Source organism: Gracilinanus agilis, chromosome 1 (assembly GCF_016433145.1).
Source record: "Gracilinanus agilis isolate LMUSP501 chromosome 1, AgileGrace, whole genome shotgun sequence".
In the NCBI taxonomy this organism is placed as follows: Eukaryota; Metazoa; Chordata; class Mammalia; order Didelphimorphia; family Didelphidae; genus Gracilinanus; species Gracilinanus agilis.
In genome coordinates this window covers 287,561,364-287,580,845 of record NC_058130.1, presented here as the reverse complement: position 1 = coordinate 287,580,845, position 19,482 = coordinate 287,561,364, and the positions used below count along the sequence as shown (strand labels likewise).

Below are 19,482 nucleotides of genomic sequence, written 5' to 3'. Positions count from 1 at the left end.
TATATATATATATATAGTTTAGGGAGGAAAAAACATTTTTTTTCCTCCCTAAACTATCTTATCCTGATTTTGTATTCATTTTGCATATTGTTTTCTTCATCCATTGAATGTATATTCCTTGAGAGCAGGGATCACTTCATTTTTATCTACAGGGCCTCTCACAGTATGTGGCATATGATAGAAATTATTGTTATTGTTTGATTCACATTGAATCATAGACTATTAGAGCTATAAAGAGAACTTAGTGGTCATCTAAGCCATTTATACAGTGTCAGATCCAAAACTCAAATCCATGTCTCTTGACTTCAAATCCATTCTCTTTCAATGATTCCATCCTACTTTCAAATTCAATCCATGTGAGAACAATTGCTTCAAAGACAGATAATACAATGAAATAGGGTTTTTTTTCCTTTTTAAAAAATCCTTATCTTCCATCTTAGAATCAATAATGTATATTGGTTCCAAGGCAGAAGAGTAGTAAAGGCTAGGCAAAGGGGGTCAAATGACTTTCCCAGGATCACACAGTTAGGAAATATCTGAACTCAGATTTGAACTCCTATCTTCTAGGCCTGGCTCTCAATTCACTGAGCTATCTAGTTGCCTCAAAAATTGGATTTTTTATTACAAAGAAAAAGGAAGTGACAAACAATGTGACATTGAGGTAATAAAGAATAAGTAAAATGCATTTTTCTTATTATATCATCTAGGATTTTATCTTAAAGTGACAACATCTGGGAGGTAGGAGGAAAGGCATTCTCCCATGGGGGGAAGGGAAGAATGGAATATTTTCTTTCTCTGATGATCCTTTGACCATCTGTGAGCTGTTGTGTTTCCTTACCTCACATCACCAATAGTTTCCATATCAGTATCTCATCACCATAACACTTCTTTCATCTCTGGGGCAAATTCACTCATATTAGTAAGAAAATTATAAAATTTATATAAAATATAGACAATTTTGCCAGTTTCAAAGGTTAGTATATCAACTTTACAATACCCATAAATTTAATATGTGTCCCTACTAGTGACAATATATTCATTTTCCATCATTTGATTAGAGAATTAACTATTCATTTTATGGTCTTCTTTGAAAAGTAGACTAGATTTGTGTTTGTTTAGTAAAACTGCACTTCATCCCTCACTGAATTTATACCTGGTGTAAGAATGCCTCTGTTTGCAGTTAGGTATATGGAAATATCTTAGTAGTGTTTGATGCCATTGCAATTGTGTCCATCATGAGCACTGAGTCAGATACATAATAAATATCAAATGAGTTTTCATATAATGAGGCTGGACTATTCCCCAAACTCATGCTGTCCTTTCATACCTTTGACCTCTCTATCTCCTTCCTTGGAATGCACTCATCTTTCCCCACTATTTCTGCCTATCAGAATCCTTCCCCATTCAGTAAAACCTAGTTTAAATATAACTTTCTCCATGACAAAAACAATCTCTTGTTCCCTAGATAATTCATAGCACTTTATTAAATGTACATTTTCTGGGAAATTTAATATCTAATTATTATTATAGTTATATATATCTATCTCTATTACTATTTTTATAAACTTCTTGAAGGCAAGATCTGTTTCATTTATTTTTTTTAACCCTTAACTTCTGTGTATTGGCTCCTAGGTGGAAGAGTAGTAAGGGTGGGCAATGGGGGTCAAGTGACTTGCCCAGGGTCACACAGCTGGGAAGTGTCTGAGGCTGGATTTGAACCCAGGATCTAGGTCTCTAGGTCTGACTCTCAATCCACTGAGCTACCCAGCTGCCCCCTGTTTCATTTATTTTTGTATGTCTCCTATCACATAGGAGATGTCTTCCACATGAAAAATATTGCATAAATATTTGCTGTTTTTATTAAATTGAAAGTGTGTTCAAATGACTTAAATTTGTTTTCCAAATATGACAGACTTGATAGCTTGATTAATTTTAACTGTGACCCATCACGTAGAAACAGAAGAAGTGGTTTAGAGGTGAGATCACTGGACTGGATGTTAGGAAATCCGTGACTATGTATTAGTTCTGTTTCTATCTTGTTATCTAATTTTAGATCTCTGAAAATGAGGTGCTTCATGTGGAAAATAAGTTGGCTTAGATGTATCTTTAGGGACCCTTCCCTTTAAAAAAAGTTCATTATTTATTTATTTTTAGCATTCTTTTCACATTTTAAGTTTCAAATTCTCATCCCTCCCCCACTGAAAAGGCAAGCAACATGATATCAATTATATATGTGAAATAATGCAAAACATACTTATGTTTCAGTTGCATTTCAAAAAACGCAAGAAAATTATGCTTCAGTTTCCACACCAGTTCTCTTTCTGGAGGTGGATAGCATTTTTTCATTCTAAGTCCTTTGGAATTGTCTTGTATTATTGCATTGATCAGAGTGACCAAGTCTTTCACAGCTAATTATCCTTACCATGACACTGTGCACAATGATCTCCCAGTTCTTTTCATCTGCCATGTTTTTCTGAACTCTGCTCCCCATCATATCTAATAGCACAATAGTTTTCCATCACAATCATATACCACAATTTGTTTGTCCATTCCTCAAGTAATGAAGTTCCCCCAGATTTCCAATTCTTTGCCAATACAAAAAAGAACTGTTATACGTATGGACCCTTTCCTTTTTTATTTAGTCTCTTTGAAATACAGGAATTCAGTCAATTCAATCTTTTGAATTCTTTGTTTTCAGACTGAGAGTCAGTAAAGGGATTATTTGAAAACGAGTTCATCATAGGATGTATGACCTCAATCTTATTCTAGATGTGGTAGAATTACTGGATTTAATTATGACATTCAGTCTCTGTAGGCTTATTAATGGACCTGGTTCTGAATGACCCCCAAACCCCCAAAAGAGGTAAGCTGAGTCTCATTGGTACAATAACAAAAGCATTTATTTTCTGAAAGTATAGATCTGCATGTGGAGCAGAGACAGCCCAGTCTCAGCTGCTTAAAGACAGGCTTCAGGAGCTCCATAATTATAGTGTCTTTGAGGAAATGGGGGTTTTGGAATAACAAAGTCAAAGAACCAAGGGGTTCCTGGATATAGATGTTACCTGATTCAGATCACAGATGTTTTGAAAAATCTAAACCTCAGAACAGCAATAATGGTAGGAAACATTTGAGGCTAGCTGGGTTGGCTCAGTGACTGCAGGCATACTTCATTCTTCCATGGTCAGTGAGGCCCTTTCTCAAGAATTGGCATTGTGCCACAGATATTGTTCCCCCATCTGATTCAATGGTTATTGGAATTCTCTTCCTCCTCAATATCTCGGGAAAAGGCAGCTCAGATATAAAGGTAGAATCTCAACTTCTTCCATAGCCTCTTTTAATTAATTTGGTAATCCTCAGCAGGTAGCCTACTATGAAATTCTGACACTACTTCCTACTGTCAGTTTTTTTCAGCTAAGTTCAAAATTCTAGGGCAGGACTAAAAAAGGACTTTCTGAGTTGTCTCACCTGCTTTAAGAACAGTAGCCTTTATTGTATACTCTTCTAATCCTTTTACTTTTTCTGTCTCATTCTTTTTTTTTTTTTTAAACCCTTACCTTCCCTCTTTAAATCAATACTATATTTTGGTTCTAAGGCAGAAGAGTGGTAAGGGCTAGGCAATGGGGATCAAGTGACTTGCCCATGGTCACACAGCTGGGAAGTATCTGAGATCAGATTAGAACCCAGGACCTCCCATCTCTGAGCCTGACTCCCAATCCAATGAGCCACCTAGCTGCCCCCCCCCCCCATAGCCTCATTCTTAAGGTCAAAGTTTATTCCTAATATTAGACATCTTTGCTTTTCGATTGTTTTTCTAAATATTATTTCATTTGTGTCCATATTAACACGCAAATACTAATGCAATTAATAAATAAAATGTCAACCCACTACCTTCCTAGGTGCCTGGCCCCATGAACTGGAGTTGAATTTGAGTGAGAGACACCAAGAACCAGAGGAAGAGTCACAGACACTTTTTATTATATTCTTCTCAGCAGAATGGCATGCAGTTACAATACTAGCTAGCTATTATTGCTCAAAGACACCATAGCTCAGGGGGAAGATTGTGACAGTTACTGGAGTAGTCCCAGAGACTCCTAGGGAAACAGGTCAATAACAGTTGTTTTACATGGAAAATCTCTGAGGCTGCTTTTAATTGAAATAATTATTATTTTATCTGGAAAAGTCTGTTTCCAGTCCAAGCTCACTTGGTCAGTTTTTAATTAGTGATCCCCATTTCTCAAGCTTAACTTACAATTGCAAAACATTATTGTCATTTCAATATTCAATAGATCAGAAACTCCTGTAAAAAATGGAGGTTTGAGCAAATCCAGCTAATTATTAGTCAGTATTCCTTGCATTTTCACAGTACATAAGAATATTTTTATGTTAACATCCTGTTAGTATAAAACCAAGCAAGTTTGGATAAACTTGTTATACTTCCAAAAATCAATAAGATAAAAATAAAATTATACTAAAAATAATTTCAGGATATCACCAGTGTTGTGGGAGAGCTTGAGATTATCTGGTTCAGGAAGGTGCCCACTTAATGTATTACTAGACTTTAAAAATAGAGGATTTTATTGAGTGAATGGCCAGGAGACATACTGGTGAAGTCTGCCTCCCTGAGGAGAAGAGATCCAGAATTTTTATACCTTAAAGGAACAGGGACTACCTGACCCAGAAAGAAAGGTGGGAAGGGGGACAACCATGGAGGAATAGGTGACATTCCTGTGACTATGTGATGGTGTCTCCGGTAGAAGCACAGGTGTACATTGTTCATGACATATTCAGCCCTGATCATAAAGGAGGGTAAGTTGCCTATCTCAGAGAATCTAGTGATGATTGAGATGTAAACAGAAGATACATATCCATGCTAAAATTCTCCTCATAAAACTAGGGGAAATGCATCTAAAACAGAAGGAAATGAACCCCCCAGAGAATCCTTTGTTTATGCACTTGTCTCTTTGGTTGCACCAGGGCTGGCTTTCTTCCACTACCAATATCCCTGGGATCCAGGATCGTGGAATTCCCCACACACTTCTTTGACCTGGGATTCCTCCAGAGACTTGCGGTGTCCAGGGGACCCCACACTTCCACTCCAGGAGCAAATAGCTCAACCAAAAGGGATAGTCACAGATCTCATCCTAGGAATTTCTAGTATAGTAAGCTGTGGATAATTGAGTTTGCCAACTGTTCTACATGTTGGCTTAAACATAGAGTCTTTCTCTCCCTTCAGGTACTTGAAGAGAGTCTGGAACCATGGGTCTTCTCTTTTAAAGCTGGAAGCCAGAAAACGAGGTTCTGTCTTCTATCCAGGTCTCAATTAACTCTACCCCTCAAGCAGGCATAGGGTATTGAAATCAATCTCCACCAAAGAGGAGAATCATTCATAAATGGGCCCTTGAGTCAAGGGGGTTGAATGCAATGGGATACTATTGTGCAATAAAAAAAAAGGACAAATTCGAAATCCTGACAGGTTTAGGCTGAATATAGGCCACTGTCCTATCTTAGTTTGGTATATTCCCAAGGAGTCACTAGCCTTCTTCACTGCACTCCCGCTTACATAGAATTAATTATCGAACATGAAGCGTAGATAATTTATGACTGAACGTTCTTTACAGAAGACAAAAATTCAGGCAATAGAAACAAAGAAATAGAGTACCAGGGACAGAGGTTTCTGGGAACAGAGCTAACTTTTATGGTTCTTATCTTGATCTTCAATGAGTGGTCACCTTTGTTATGGGAGAACAATTCTGCTCCCCAAGGAGTTTCCACCTAAGGAATTACATGGCACCCTAATAAATCTTAAGAAGGTAAAAAGTATTAGTGAGTTGAATGGCCAAGAAGCAGCTTGTAGGATAAACTCTGCCTTGTCAAGGTAACAAAAGATGGAGTTTATATGGGTTTGACACATGATGGAGACGGGAAGGAAGGGGCCTGAGGTTGACAGTGTTGTCTATCAGTGAGATATGCAGATTTTTAAAAGTATGGAACACAAATGCCATCTTTATCCATTTGTTGTTGGTGATCAGAGATGGTCTTTTCCAACCAGACTGGTTCTTGAATTTAGAGAAGTCCTTGAGGTGTCCCCTGAACTTCTGGGTTTCCTGTGTCCCATTCCACCTTTAGTATCTCTCAGATTCCCAATATCTAGTCTCCCCCCAAATTATTATTATTTCCTCTTTATCATTTATTATAGGAGTAAGCTTATAGTACTTAAAACCTAGTTTCCGTTCTTATCACCATCATTGCTAGCCTTCTTCTCAATGTAAGTCTCCTATAGAAATGAATAGAAGTAGGAGAACCCTGCTGCTGCCAATCTTCATTAAAAAACTTCAGGTGAGGAGAATAAGCCTTCCTCAGATTCAAAACTAACAGGAGCCTTAGTCTTTCTCAGAGAGAGAGAAGAAAACACTGTCCAAGAATACAATTCTCAAAGTTCAAAGTTAGATTTCAAAAATTTTTCCCTGTTGTCAAGAAAAACTTATGTGAATATCTAGTTATAGTTATATATAGAAATGTCCATGTTTATTGTTTGGCAACTACTTCACTAACTAGTCTTTAGCATTTTACTAGGAATCAAAATCAAACTCATAGCCTATAATTTTATTGACTCCATTCTCACCACTTTTTTGAAAATGGGGAAATTTCATGGTATGTGCTTTGTATTATCATGATTTTTATGATTTAATACAGTTATGCTATTTAAATGATAACTAAACCATACTTATATTCTTTTATGGCCACTGAATTCCTTACTCTTTTTTCTTTGAAGATGGTAAGTAGTAATAATTAAATTATTATAGCTATATGTGTAAATAGAATAGCCAGTGCTATGTGTACCTAATTGATGCTGTGCTCTTAAAACTGCCTTCCACATTCAGGTAACTATTTATATTGTTGAGTCTTGAAAGAAATCAAATTCACATAAAGAAAAAGATGCCTTTAATTGAGATTGAGGGGCTTGTACCTGAGTACTATTGATCTGCACTGAGAAAACTGACAGAAAAATTTTTATGTTTTCAGGAGGAAAGGAAGGGGGATCATATGAGGAGTAAGGTTCATCATATGAGGTTCCAGCTCTCTTTGGCAACTTTAATAGAAAAACCCCTACTTCTTTCTAGTCACTTTCTCCTTCATGATTCAAGTAGACCCAAACCTTAATGAGGGGAACAAGGGCACATGAATCACTTGTGGTGGCCAGGACTAGCCCAAGGTACTCCTATTTACAGTGTAAACAGAATTCAGATTCTCAAGGTGGGTCCCAGTCCAATCTTTTTGAGGCCAAAATGCTTAAAGATCAGGAATGGGAGTGGGTGAGAGGAGTTTCTCCTTAAGTTAGTGTCAGAACAGCCTTTTGACAAGAGGAGAAAATATTACAAACTGATATTAATAATTAAATGATAAAACATTAAAATTAATTCTCATAGTCAACAATTCCATCATTTTTTTATTTAAAATTTTTTCTCTTTCTTAGGTTGACTTCACATTATATGCAAATAGTAGAATTATTTATTCTTAGTATAGAATTATATTCTTTATGAAACTATATCATATATATCATAAATGTACAATAAATACAATTTTCTGATATGGTTTTTCCTGTCTAGTATCTACATGAAAATGGAATCGTCCATCGTGATCTTAAACCTGAGAATCTTCTCTATGCAACTCCAGACCCAGATGCACCACTCAAAATAGGTAAAAAATATCCCTAATGGATTACCCTTCCCATTTTGATAGGGAGATAAATTTTTTAAGTAGGATAAAAATTATTTCTTCTTTCCAGAATAGCAGTTCCTGGATTATTTTGAATCCTAAAAGGAATTATGTCTAAAGGCAGGCTGTGCTTTGTATTGTGGCATTAAATTAAAAAAAGTGATTACTGTAGTAAAAACTTGATTCCAAGCAAAGAAGAATTCTACCTCAAGATTACTTAGTCTGGTCCAAAAAGGAGTGAATTCACCATTTCTGAGTATTAATAGTTTTCTAAACAGTACTCTGTATTAAAAAAAAAAAAGCTTAGTAGTGCAAAGATATTTGGAATTAAGCCACTCTGAATATTGAAACAAATTGTCATTACTTCTTACTTACATGCTAAATAAACATCTCTCAGTTTTGTTTTTTTCTTACCAAAGAAGATATTGTTCTTAACACAATTATCACATGCTGCCCCTCAGATACTTCTGATTGGTTCAAAGGTTAAAAAAAAAAGAAAGAAAAAACACAAGAAAACAAAAGCTAGGGTGATTTATGAAACCTAAAAACAGCAATATATTCCTTAACTAGCATTGTGTTCTATAATGGTCATGTGATGTCTTTGTATTTATGTCTATGTGTCTATCTCTGCCCAATTGAAAATGAACTCAAATATATGATAGGATCTATTTTATAAATATAGACACTAAAGAAAATTCTGAAAATGGTAAAAGTCATCTAGAATTTTCTATAGATAGCCATTAGAAAAATAGTGGATTTCAGAGAAGATCCCATTTTCCTTGACTGCTTTCATAAATGTTATCTGAAAATAAGTTTATCAGAAGATGGATTAATAGATAATTTATGCAATAGATATTTGCATTCTAAAGTATGTTCATAGGAACTAGTAGTCACATTTAGTGGGAACATAGTTTTAAAGTTAAAATGCAAGGAATTCCACTCTGACATCTAGAAGTGAAAGATTTCTAGTGAAAAGTGCTTGGTATGTTTCCTGAGTCAGATGATTATAGCTTGACTTTATAAGTCTTTATAAGATTATAGCTTAATGTTTCAAAATGATAGCAACTTTTCACAATGCTTACCCTGAATGACATTTTTGGCTGAAAAAAATTATTTTTAAGTTTGAAAGCCTGTTTTACTTTCTTGTTTGAAAGCAGTTGATTGTTATCCCTTACATGAATATTCATTAAGAATGTGCGATATTTCATATTTTTCTGTTTATTAATGACCATTTTCTTCTCCAAACTATGTTATGAAGTTCCTTTGCTTTACATTTCACTCACATTAAATAATTCAGATGTTCTGAATTGTTCTACTTCTCTATTTTGTTCTTGGAAATAATTGTATATTTCACTAATATTAGAACTGGTAAAAGTGTTTTTAAAATTTTAATTTTACTTGTACTATTTTATTGAAAGAAACATTTAATACATTGGTTTAGACTGGGGATTCTTAACCTGGGGTCCATGAACTTAAAAAAAATATTTTGAGAACTGTATTTTAACATAATTGGTTTCTGTTGGAATTCTACATATTTTATTTATGCCCTTAAAAGTGATCACAAAAAATAAAAAGTTAGTATTTATATATCATTTTAAGGTTTGCAAAGCACTTGACATTAATTTATTTGATTATTGACATGTTAACTAATTTAAAATTATTCTGAGAAGCAGTCCTCATCATATTGCCAGAAAGATCTATGACACACACAGAAATTAAGAACTCCTGCCATAGATATCAGAAGATTACTTTTTTTTAATTGTCTATATTACTTACTAAAAGCCTCAAACTGACCAAAACATATTTTTTAAGTATTATGAGCATAAAAGAATACTCTGTCATTACATAGTAGATGAGAAAATAATGAATTGCTTTGTGATTCCCCCCCCCCCCCCTTTATTTTCCCAGCTGACTTTGGACTTTCTAAAATTGTGGAGGATCAAGTTACGATGAAGACTATATGTGGAACCCCAGGGTATTGTGGTATGCCCTTTAATACTGACTTCTGCTCTACTTTTGTTTCTATTTACAACCTAAATTGTGTGTTCCACAGTTTGTATCTATTCTAAAATACTGTCCCCTCTGGATACAAGTGGTTGAAATTTAAAAAATAATAGGACATTATATTAAGGTAGCCACCCTTTTTTGAGTTTTTCCCGAAGGAAGCAACCTCTGACTTTATGAAAATTTGAATGGACTAAAAGGAAGGCTAGTTGAACTCTTCTTTAAAAACAAATGTGGTTTGCTTTTGAATAATATTCAAACATTTATTGTCTACAATCTGCCAAGCACTATCCTAAGAACTCAGAATACAAAGGGAGTCGAAAGACTCATAATATAATGAGGAAACCACCAAAGAGTATACATAAGCTATATTCAGGATAAATGGGGGGGGGCAGATAAAAAGAGACAAGGCATTGGAAATATTTTTATTCATCACTTAGAAGTGATAAGGAGTCTACTGGAGTTTATTGACATGGGTGACATGGTCAGACCTATGTTTTAGAAAAATCACTTTGACAGTGAGAGTGGAGAGAGACTTGAGGAAGGCAGACCATTCTTTCAATGGCTTGCTATTACAGTCTTCCAAGGGTGAGAACCTGTATCAGGGTGGTTGTAGCATTAAAGAAGAAAAGGGGAAAATTTGAAAGACATTGCAAAGTTGAAACTGGCAAGCCTTGGCAATATATTGGATATAGTGAGGGAGGTGGTAGAGATAGTGAAGAGTTGAGGCTCATGCCTAGGTTTGGAGCATGGGGCACTGGGAGGATAGTGCTTCCTGGATAATAAAAGGGAGGTTGGAGGCAGGAGAGTTTTTAGGGGAAAGGTAATAAATTCAGTTTGGGATATGTAGAGTTTAAGATGTCTGCTGGACAGTTTAAGTTGTTTGAAAGGCAGTTGGAGGTGTCAAATTAGAAGTCAGCAGAGAGTTTAAATTGGAATAGTTAGATTTGAGAATTATCAGTCTAGAGACAGAAATCAAAGCCATAGGAACTGATGAGATTCCCAAGTGAGGGAGAAAAAAAGAGGGTCCAGGAGAGAATTCTGTGGAATTGAAGATGAGGATCTGGATTAGGATCTAGCAAAGGAAACTGAGAAGGAACAGATAGATGGGAGGAGAGAGACACACAGACTGAGAGAGATAGAGAGACAGAGACAGAGAAATAAAGATACAAATAGAGACAGAGATACAGATAGAGATAGAGACATTCCAAAAACCTAGAGAAAAAGACTAGCAAAGATAAGAAGATGGTCAATAGTCAAAAGTTGCAAAGAAATGAAGGAGAATGAGAATTAAGAATAAGGCTTGCCAAAAAATTGGAAAATGAGGGAATGCCCTTTGATGGGGGAATAGCTGAACAAATTGTGGTATCTGTTGGTGATGGAATACTATTGTACTATAAGGAATAATGGACTGGAGGAATTCCATGTGAACTGGAACAATCTCCAGGAATTGATGCAGAGTGAAAGACGCAGAACCAGGAGAACCATATATACAGAGACTGATACATTGTGGCACAATTGAATGTAATGGACTTCTCTATTAGCAACAATGCAATGATCCAGGACAATTCTGAGGGATTTATGAGAAAAAAACGTTAGTCACATCCAGAGAAAGAACTGTGGGAGTAGTAATACAGGAGAAAAGCAACTGCTTGATCACATAGGTCGATGGGGACATGATTGGGAATGCAGACTCTTAAGCAATCATCCTAATGCAAATATTAATAATATGGAAATAGGTCTTGATCAATGACATATATAAAACACAGTGGAATTACTTGTTGGCTATCAGGGGTGGGGTGGGAGGAGCGGAGGGAAAGAACATGAATCATATAACCATGGGAAAATATTCTATATCAATTAATTAAATAACATTTTTCAATTAAAAAAAAGAATAAGCTATGGCATTTGGCAAGTAAATTGTTGGGAACTTTGGGGAGGGGAGCAAATTCTGATGAGATTGGAAGTCATATTGTAAAGGGTTAAAATAGAATAAGAATAAAGTGGAGGCATCTTTTGTAGGCAACCTTTTCAAGCAGTTTGTTCTCAAAGGGAAGAAAAGATATAAAGTAATAGTGGGGATGGAAGTATCAAGTAAAGGATTTTTGAGGATGCAAGAGACTTGGACATATTTGTAGGCAGTAACAAACAAGCCTGTTAGCAAAGACATTGAAAATAAATGAAAGATTGGAGATGATAGAGTGGGAGTGTTGGAGGAAACAAGATAGGATTGGATCACTTGTAAAGGTAGAGGGGTTAGTCTCATTAAGGAGTAAGGCTACTTTCTTCATCTGATACCAAGGTGAAGATAGTGGCATAAGGCATGTGAATGACATGAAATAAGGAAGAGGAAAGGGGAGATGCTCTCAGCAAATGGCCTCAACATTTTCCACAAACTATTAGGTAAGATTCTCAGATAAAAGGTGGCTTGAAGGGGAGCAATGAAAGTTGATATAGGTTAGGAAAGTTATATGGTCATAATTATACTTAAGGAAAATCACTTTGGTAAGTCATATGGAGGATAGTCAAGACTAAGACTTTTAGAAAGAGTTAGAAAATAATTATAAACTTCATCTCTGGTTTTATAGGGAATTACCTCCCTGACATTACCTCTATGATTTTGAGTTAGTCACAGTTCAGCCTTAATTTCCTTAACTGTAAAATGATAAAACAATTTGTCCTCTCAAGTCTCATTCCTGTGATCTCAACTTATGCTTTTCTTTCTGTGCAGATAATAGTTTTAATTAGTTTAATAGTCTTATTATTCTAATAACAATTTTCTAAAATGTTGAGTTCCAAATTCTCTCCCTTCCTCCTTCCCCTGCTCCCTCCCTGAGACTAAGTAATTTGATCTAGGTTACACATGTAGGATCTTGCAAAATTATATTTCTAGATTGGTCATGTTGTAAAAGAAGACTCATATAAAACAAACAAAACTATGAAGAAAATAAAGTGAAAAATAGTATGCTTTGATCTAGGATTTCTTTCTTGGAAATCTCTTTGGAAACCAATAGCATTTTCCAGGGGTCCTTTAGAATTGTCTTGGGTCACTGTATTGCTGAGAATAATTAAATCATTCATAATTGATCATCACATAATATTGCTGTTACTATGTACAATGTTTCAATTTGCTCAATCCAGTTTGCATCAGTTGATGTAGTTCTTTCCAGGTTTTTCTGAAATCATCTTGCTTCTTATTTCTTATAGCAATAAGTATTCCATTACAATCATATTCCAAAACTTGTTGAACCATTTCCCATTTGATGGACATTACAATAGTATTCCATTACAATCATATTCCAAAACTTGTTGAACCATTTCCCATTTGATGGACATTCACTACAATTTCCAATTCTTTGCCACCACAAAAAGAGCTGTTATAAATATTTTTGTTTAAACAGGTCCTTTTCCTGGGATCAAAATGATATTAGCTTTTGGGGTTGCCACATCATGCTGCTAACTTATATTGAACTTGTAGTCCCTATCATCTTATTTGGGGTTTTCTTGGCAGAGACACAGGAGTAGTTTGCCATTTCTTTCTCCAGCTTGTTTTACAGATGAGGAAACTGAAGCAAAGAGGATTAAATGACTTGTCCAGGGTCAAAAATATCTAGTAAGTGTGTGAGTACGGGTTTGAATTCAGGAATTCTTTTTGACTCCAGGTTGGACACTCTATTCATTGTACTACATAATTATTCTGTATTAGATAGCTCTGTACATTAGAGTATATGGGATGTTCAAGGCTTTAGCTCTAGTGAGAGGGCATGCAGAGCCCATTTCAAGGCAACTCACCACCTTTGGTGTCCAACTCTCACCCAACTCTCACCTGTGTCTCCAAGAAACTATAATATGCACAGTGGCCACAATCTGGAAAAACAAATTCAGTTGATGGGCTAAATCAAGTTGAACAGCAGATGAGAACATTTTTTTTCATTGGCCATGAAAGTGACTGAAGAATGAGCTTTGGAACCTTTAGAGCAGTGATTCCCAAAGTGGCACCACTGCCCCTTGGTGGGTGCTGCAGCAATCTAGGAGAGCAGTGATGGTCACAGGTGCATTTGGGGGAGGTGAATAACTGTAAGGGGGCAGTGATAGTATGTGACAGGTGGCGCTAAGTAATATTTTTTTCTGGAAAGGGGGCAGTAGGTCAAAAAAGTTTGGGAACTACTGCTTTAGAGCTTAATCAGATGCTAAGGTCATCCTCTGTATCCCAAGCCATTGCTAGTCATCCTGACTTTTGTCTTGCCACTAGACTTTGATGACTCTGGAAGAGAAAGTGAGGCTGATAACTTTTTGTAAGTCTGCCTCACTTAAATCCAATTCATGCACAAGTCAAGATGTCATTGGTCCTCATTAAAATTAATAATGAGCAACAATACCAGATTTTAGTTGGGATTAGTATAAAATGCCAAAGGTAATAAAATGAATGATTTTCTATGTGAGATAATTTGGAGATGCATTCAATTGAATTGATGTCATTAGACTGGTGTTTTATTATTGTGTTTCCAAAATTTTTGTGAAATTTGTTAAAGTATTATTACTTTTCTGTATCAAAAATGCATTTGTCTGGATTCTGTTGGATCATGAATCAAGCTGTTAAAAGAATGTGATAAAAATAGATATTTGCATACTGTTTAATATTTAATGGATATATTTGGTTTTAAAATATATAATAACAATAATTTTCTGTTTGGAAAAAAGTTACACAGACTCTGTAAGATATCCTTATCTGTGAGATCCCTTGGGATTTTGTATTCAGGCAGGATCATAAGATCCATACAAGGCTAAGGCCTAATGACCACATATTGTAAAATTTTAAAGTACTGAAGTTTGAAAAATTAGAATTGAGAAAATAGGATCTCCTCTTTTAGTCTTTATCAAAAGGAGGGAATTTACAAGTTTACTATAATAATGAGGAAGTTTTCATCTAGAAATATTTGGCTATCACTTAGGAAAAAATTATGAGAATGTATAGATTTAAAGATGCAACTTCTATATATTAAATTAAATTGACTTAAAGATGCTACCTAATACATATTGGCTTCCAATATGTATTAGGTAGCATCTTTAAGTCAATTTAATAATAACAAACTTCAAAATCAAAAGTTCTGACCTTGCCTTGGGGTGAATGGACAATATATGTTGGAGGCTTACTGTAGCCAGCAATCTTCTGGATGTTTTGAGTCAACTATCATGTATTCACGCAGAACCCCAGTATTCTTTTTTTTTTTTTTTTTTTAAACCCTTACCTTCCATCTTGGAGTCAATACCATGTATTGGCTCCAAGGCAGAAGAGTGGTAAGGGTAGGCAATGGGGGTCAAGTGACTTGCCCAGGGTCACACAGCTAGGAAGTGTCTGAGACCAGATTTGAACCTAGGACCTCCCATCTCTAGGCCTGGCTCTCAATCCACTGAGCTACCCAGCTGCCCCCAGAACCCCAGTATTCTTAATTTCTAAAGGAAGGATAAATTAAACATCCTAAATGCTCCTTGTTATCTATTATTTGAACATTTGAGTTAAAAATAAAAACATAGTTCTAAGTTTTGATTAATTAAATTCTGCTATTTGAGGTAAATTTTCTTTGGACCATAATATTATTCTGAGTTTGAGTTCAGATATGGTTGTCTAAAATGTCCATTAAACTAACAGTCAAGGAGACAATGGCATGTGTTGCAGTTTGAGAACTGATATAGGTCTGTCTCTAGGAAAAGTTGAGGGTATAGCTTGTTAGGATACTCTTGGCTCAGCTTCCCCATGATTCTAAATCCTTTTTGAACAGAAATTTCCCTTTTGGCTTTGAGAACCTGTGAATAATGTGCAAATGTTCTACATGACTGACTGTTAAATATGGAATTAATATTTATGGAATAAATATGGAAATAAGAGTTGAGAGAGTTTTCCCTCTTTTATGGCTCATGACCTGAGTCAGTCTGTGCCCTTAAGAGGACGAGTTTTAATATTCTCATACCTATGTCCCTCCTTTTCCTTTCATAGAAATTTTCTGTAATTAGGCAAGTAACCTGGAGAAAATTTGATTGATTTATAGATTTAGTTTTGCAACATGTAGAAATTTTTGTTGTGGTGGTGCTGAATATTTAATTAGATAAATTAATACTACAATATTTGAATCCAAAATGAAAATATAGGGATGATATTCTCCTAATATGGGAATTAGGCAAAGTATTAAGGCAGAGAAATAAAAGCATTCTAATTAAATAGATTAGTAAATTTTGAGAAAGCAAAAGGGCCAGACTCTTTTTTAAGCACTAAGATATATGTATATATCATATATATATATATATACATATATATATATATATATAATTGGCTTCCAAATGTTTCTAAGAGGAAATTTAGACTTTGTGTATGTTTTGGTATAAGTTCTCAAAATTCAATTCCAGATTTTACATATAAAGTTACATTGATAATTATTAAGAAAATTAAATTATTTTCCTAGTTCGAAGTATCTGTTGTTTTTTTTAATTTATTTTTTTAAACCCTTAACTTCTGTGAATTGGCTCCTAGGTGGAAGAGTGGTAAGGGTGGGCAATGGGGGTCAAGTGACTTGCCCAGGATCACACAGCTGGGAAGTGTCTGAGGCCGGATTTGAACCTAGGACCTCCCATCTCTAGGCTTGACTCTCAATCCACTGAGCTACCCAGCTGCCCCATGAAGTATCTGCTTTAAGAGACAGAAGGACTCATTTTCTAAGGCTGCCCCTCTGATTTTTAAAAATATTTTTCCTTCAACCTGTTGATATTCTTGTTCATATCCCATTACAAGTATTAAAATAAGTTAGAAACAGCAAGGGGTATATTAAAAATGAAATTCTTTGAAGTTTCAAATGGATTATGAGTTCCTAATTTAAAGTTCTTCTTATAGCTTTATTATTAATAAGATTAGCTCCATAAAATTTGAACTGGTTTTTCACCAGATTTAAGAGGTTGTATCATGGGATATTTGGGGCTCAAGATGAAATATGATGATTAAATTGGTATTGATTAGTGAGCTAGGATATAAGGAGACAATGTTATTTAATACTGATGACCATTTTTGTATCTGTGATTCCTAATAGTCTTTTCTTGGTATGTAATTTTGAAAATGAAACACATAAAAAATACTATAAATTTGGCCTAAAAGAGATCCATATAGTGAGGAGTCATATTCAAATTGAAATAATTGAGCCAACTGAAATAAGCGAATCAACTGAAATAGGTAAATTGTTTGTGCTAAAAGGTTTAGACCAATGCTGAACTCGACTTTAGGTGATAATAGGTGGTAGGCCTCATCTGCAGTTTGATGGGTATACTGCAATCTGACTGCTTCTTGTTGAACCCTCCTCCAAAGGGTCAAAGTGGGGAATTATGGGAATTATGTGACCCAAATTGACTGCATCTGTTATGTAGAGATGGCTGCTTGGAATCCCTGCAAAAATACAGGGTCAGCCTCACCCAGAATTCCAGGGGACACCCCCCCCCCCGGAGAACTTTGGGTGAGGGGGCAGTTGAAAAGGGTTTAGACAGTTGCTTTCTGGGGGTTGAGGTGAGCGGATCACACTGCTTACTGCTCCTGACTTGGGGGGTTCACCTGAGTGGCCATTGTGGCACAAGCCAGCGTGGTTTCTACACAGGGGTTAGCCTGTTTAATAGGGTTGGTCTTTACCAACTTCAATAAAACAAATATTTAGTGATTTAGATAGAAATATTCATTATTAGCAAGAGAGCCAGTTTAGTTAAGTGCCCTTCACCCCCTCCTGTGAGGGGGAAGGGCAGCTTCAACCTAACAGATCAGGGTCACCTTTTCTCTATCAAAAATCCTAATTACCCTCTCTAGCTTTCCTTTTACTTCTTAATATAAGCTTTACCTACAATATCTGTGCCTGGGAATTATTTGGGGGGGATACTCACTGCTCAAGTCTGGTCATCTAGCTTGAATCCTGTCAGCTGCCAGATTTAAGAAGATCATCTATCTCAGTCCTCAACATTTAGCTTCTATTTATTCCTTTATCAGACCTGTGGGGAATACAAGTTAAAGAAAGGGAACATCATTGAAGTTCAGCTTCAAACAGAAACTTACCAGAAGTACCTCAGTCAGTCTCCATTTTTCCAACTGAAACCTCAACTGCTTGGGGGGAGGGGTTTGAGAGTCAAGAGTGTCTTACCCCCTCCCTTCTCACTGAAGCCTGTCAGTCAGTGTCTGTGAGAAGAAGTGTCTTGAAGGTTACTGGCCCTGGCATAATCATCAGCTTCCCCAAAATATCTGTTATTTATCAACATAACACATTTTATAAACTGACTCTATTTTGATACTTGGGTTTCATTTTCCACTCTTCCCCTTCCAAATGAGCAGCACTCTGTTTTAAATCTGGACAAAATACTGAAACTCACTCTATCCCTCCCAATTTTGAAAATCTCTACTCTTTCCTTCAATAAGAAATTAGATTACCTAATTTTACATCCTGTTTATATCCTGTTGCTGTTTTCAGATAATGTATAAAAATCTGTGCAGAATCTTTATTGGGAGTCCAGTGCCTTCCTCTCCTCTCCTCCCCTCCCCTTCCCTTTACCTTCCTTAGTTTGGTGGGCAAGTTGTTCCTGGTTGAAATCCTAATCCTTTTGTCTTTTGAAATATTATATCTCAACTCTCTGCTCTTTTATAATGGTAACTGGTAATGCCTGTATAATACTTTGATACTTTTCCTTGGTACTTGAATTCTTACTTTTAGCTGTTTGTAGTATTTTTTTCTTTGACCTGGAAGCTTTACATTTTAACATATTCAATGTGATATTCCTGGCTGTTTTCATTTTGAAATTTCTTTCAGAAAGGAAGTTAAAAGACTGAAAGAATAGAAAAAATATAAGATATTCTTTTTTATTCTTTTGATTCTTACTTTGTTCTTTGGTTCTAAGAGGACTGACTAGTGTTCTTTTGAGATTTCATGAAATATGATATCTAAACTCTCTATCTATCTGATCATAACTTTCAGGCATTCCAGTGATTCTTAAATTATCTGTCTTTGGTGCTTTTTCCAGGTCAAATGTTTTTAGTAGGAAATACCTTATATTTTTTTCTATTCTTTCAGTCTCTCACTGCTTTAATATTTCTTCTTGCTTCATGGAGTCATTTATTTTATTTAGTTCATTCTAATTTTCAAAAAGGTTTGTTTCTTGGGTAAGGTTTTCTACCTCTTGTGCTATGCAATTAATTCTCTTTCTATTCCTTTCTTTTACAACTCTCACTTCTTTCTCATTGTTTCCTCTAGCATTCTTATTTCTTGCTTTATTTTTCAGTATTTCTAGTTGGAATTGTACCCCAAAATTATTACTTTGAAATTTTGCCTATAGATATTTTGGAATCATTCTTTTCTGGATTTATATTTTGACCATCCTTCGCATCATAATAGCACTTTGTGGTTAGGATAATTTTGTTGTAGTTTTTATTGTTGCTATTTTATTATTTTTCTTTCATTTCCCCATATCAGACTTCGTATTTGGGTCAGGTTATGCACACTTCTGAAAGGAATGTCTATACCATATTCAGTCTTATTTTATATTCTGTTTTAGTTGTGCTTCTCCAGATATTAAGTGATATGTTCTTTAAAGATCCCAGGAGCAATTTAGGCAGTGGACTTGCAAGCTTTCATTGATTTCAAAGCTTTCTCCTTGGTCTGAGTTTTATCAGCTCCTGACTGGTGTTTGTGTCCAGGCAACTTGACTGTGGGTTTGCCTCTGGTTGGACCTTCAGTAAATTGTTTCTTGCTC

The 19,482-nt window shown here is 35.5% G+C and overlaps 1 protein-coding gene across 1 annotated transcript in view; it reads left to right on the top strand.

Annotated features, from left to right (window-relative positions):
* The window catches only part of CAMK4 (calcium/calmodulin dependent protein kinase IV), a 251,074-nt gene that overhangs the window by 162,833 nt on the left and 68,759 nt on the right, over positions 1-19,482 (top strand). Inside the window, exons 6-7 of the mRNA XM_044657613.1 lie at positions 7,608-7,698; positions 9,625-9,699. Of these exons, the coding sequence (XP_044513548.1) occupies positions 7,608-7,698; positions 9,625-9,699 (166 nt within the window). The remainder of the gene's footprint in view (positions 1-7,607; positions 7,699-9,624; positions 9,700-19,482) is intronic.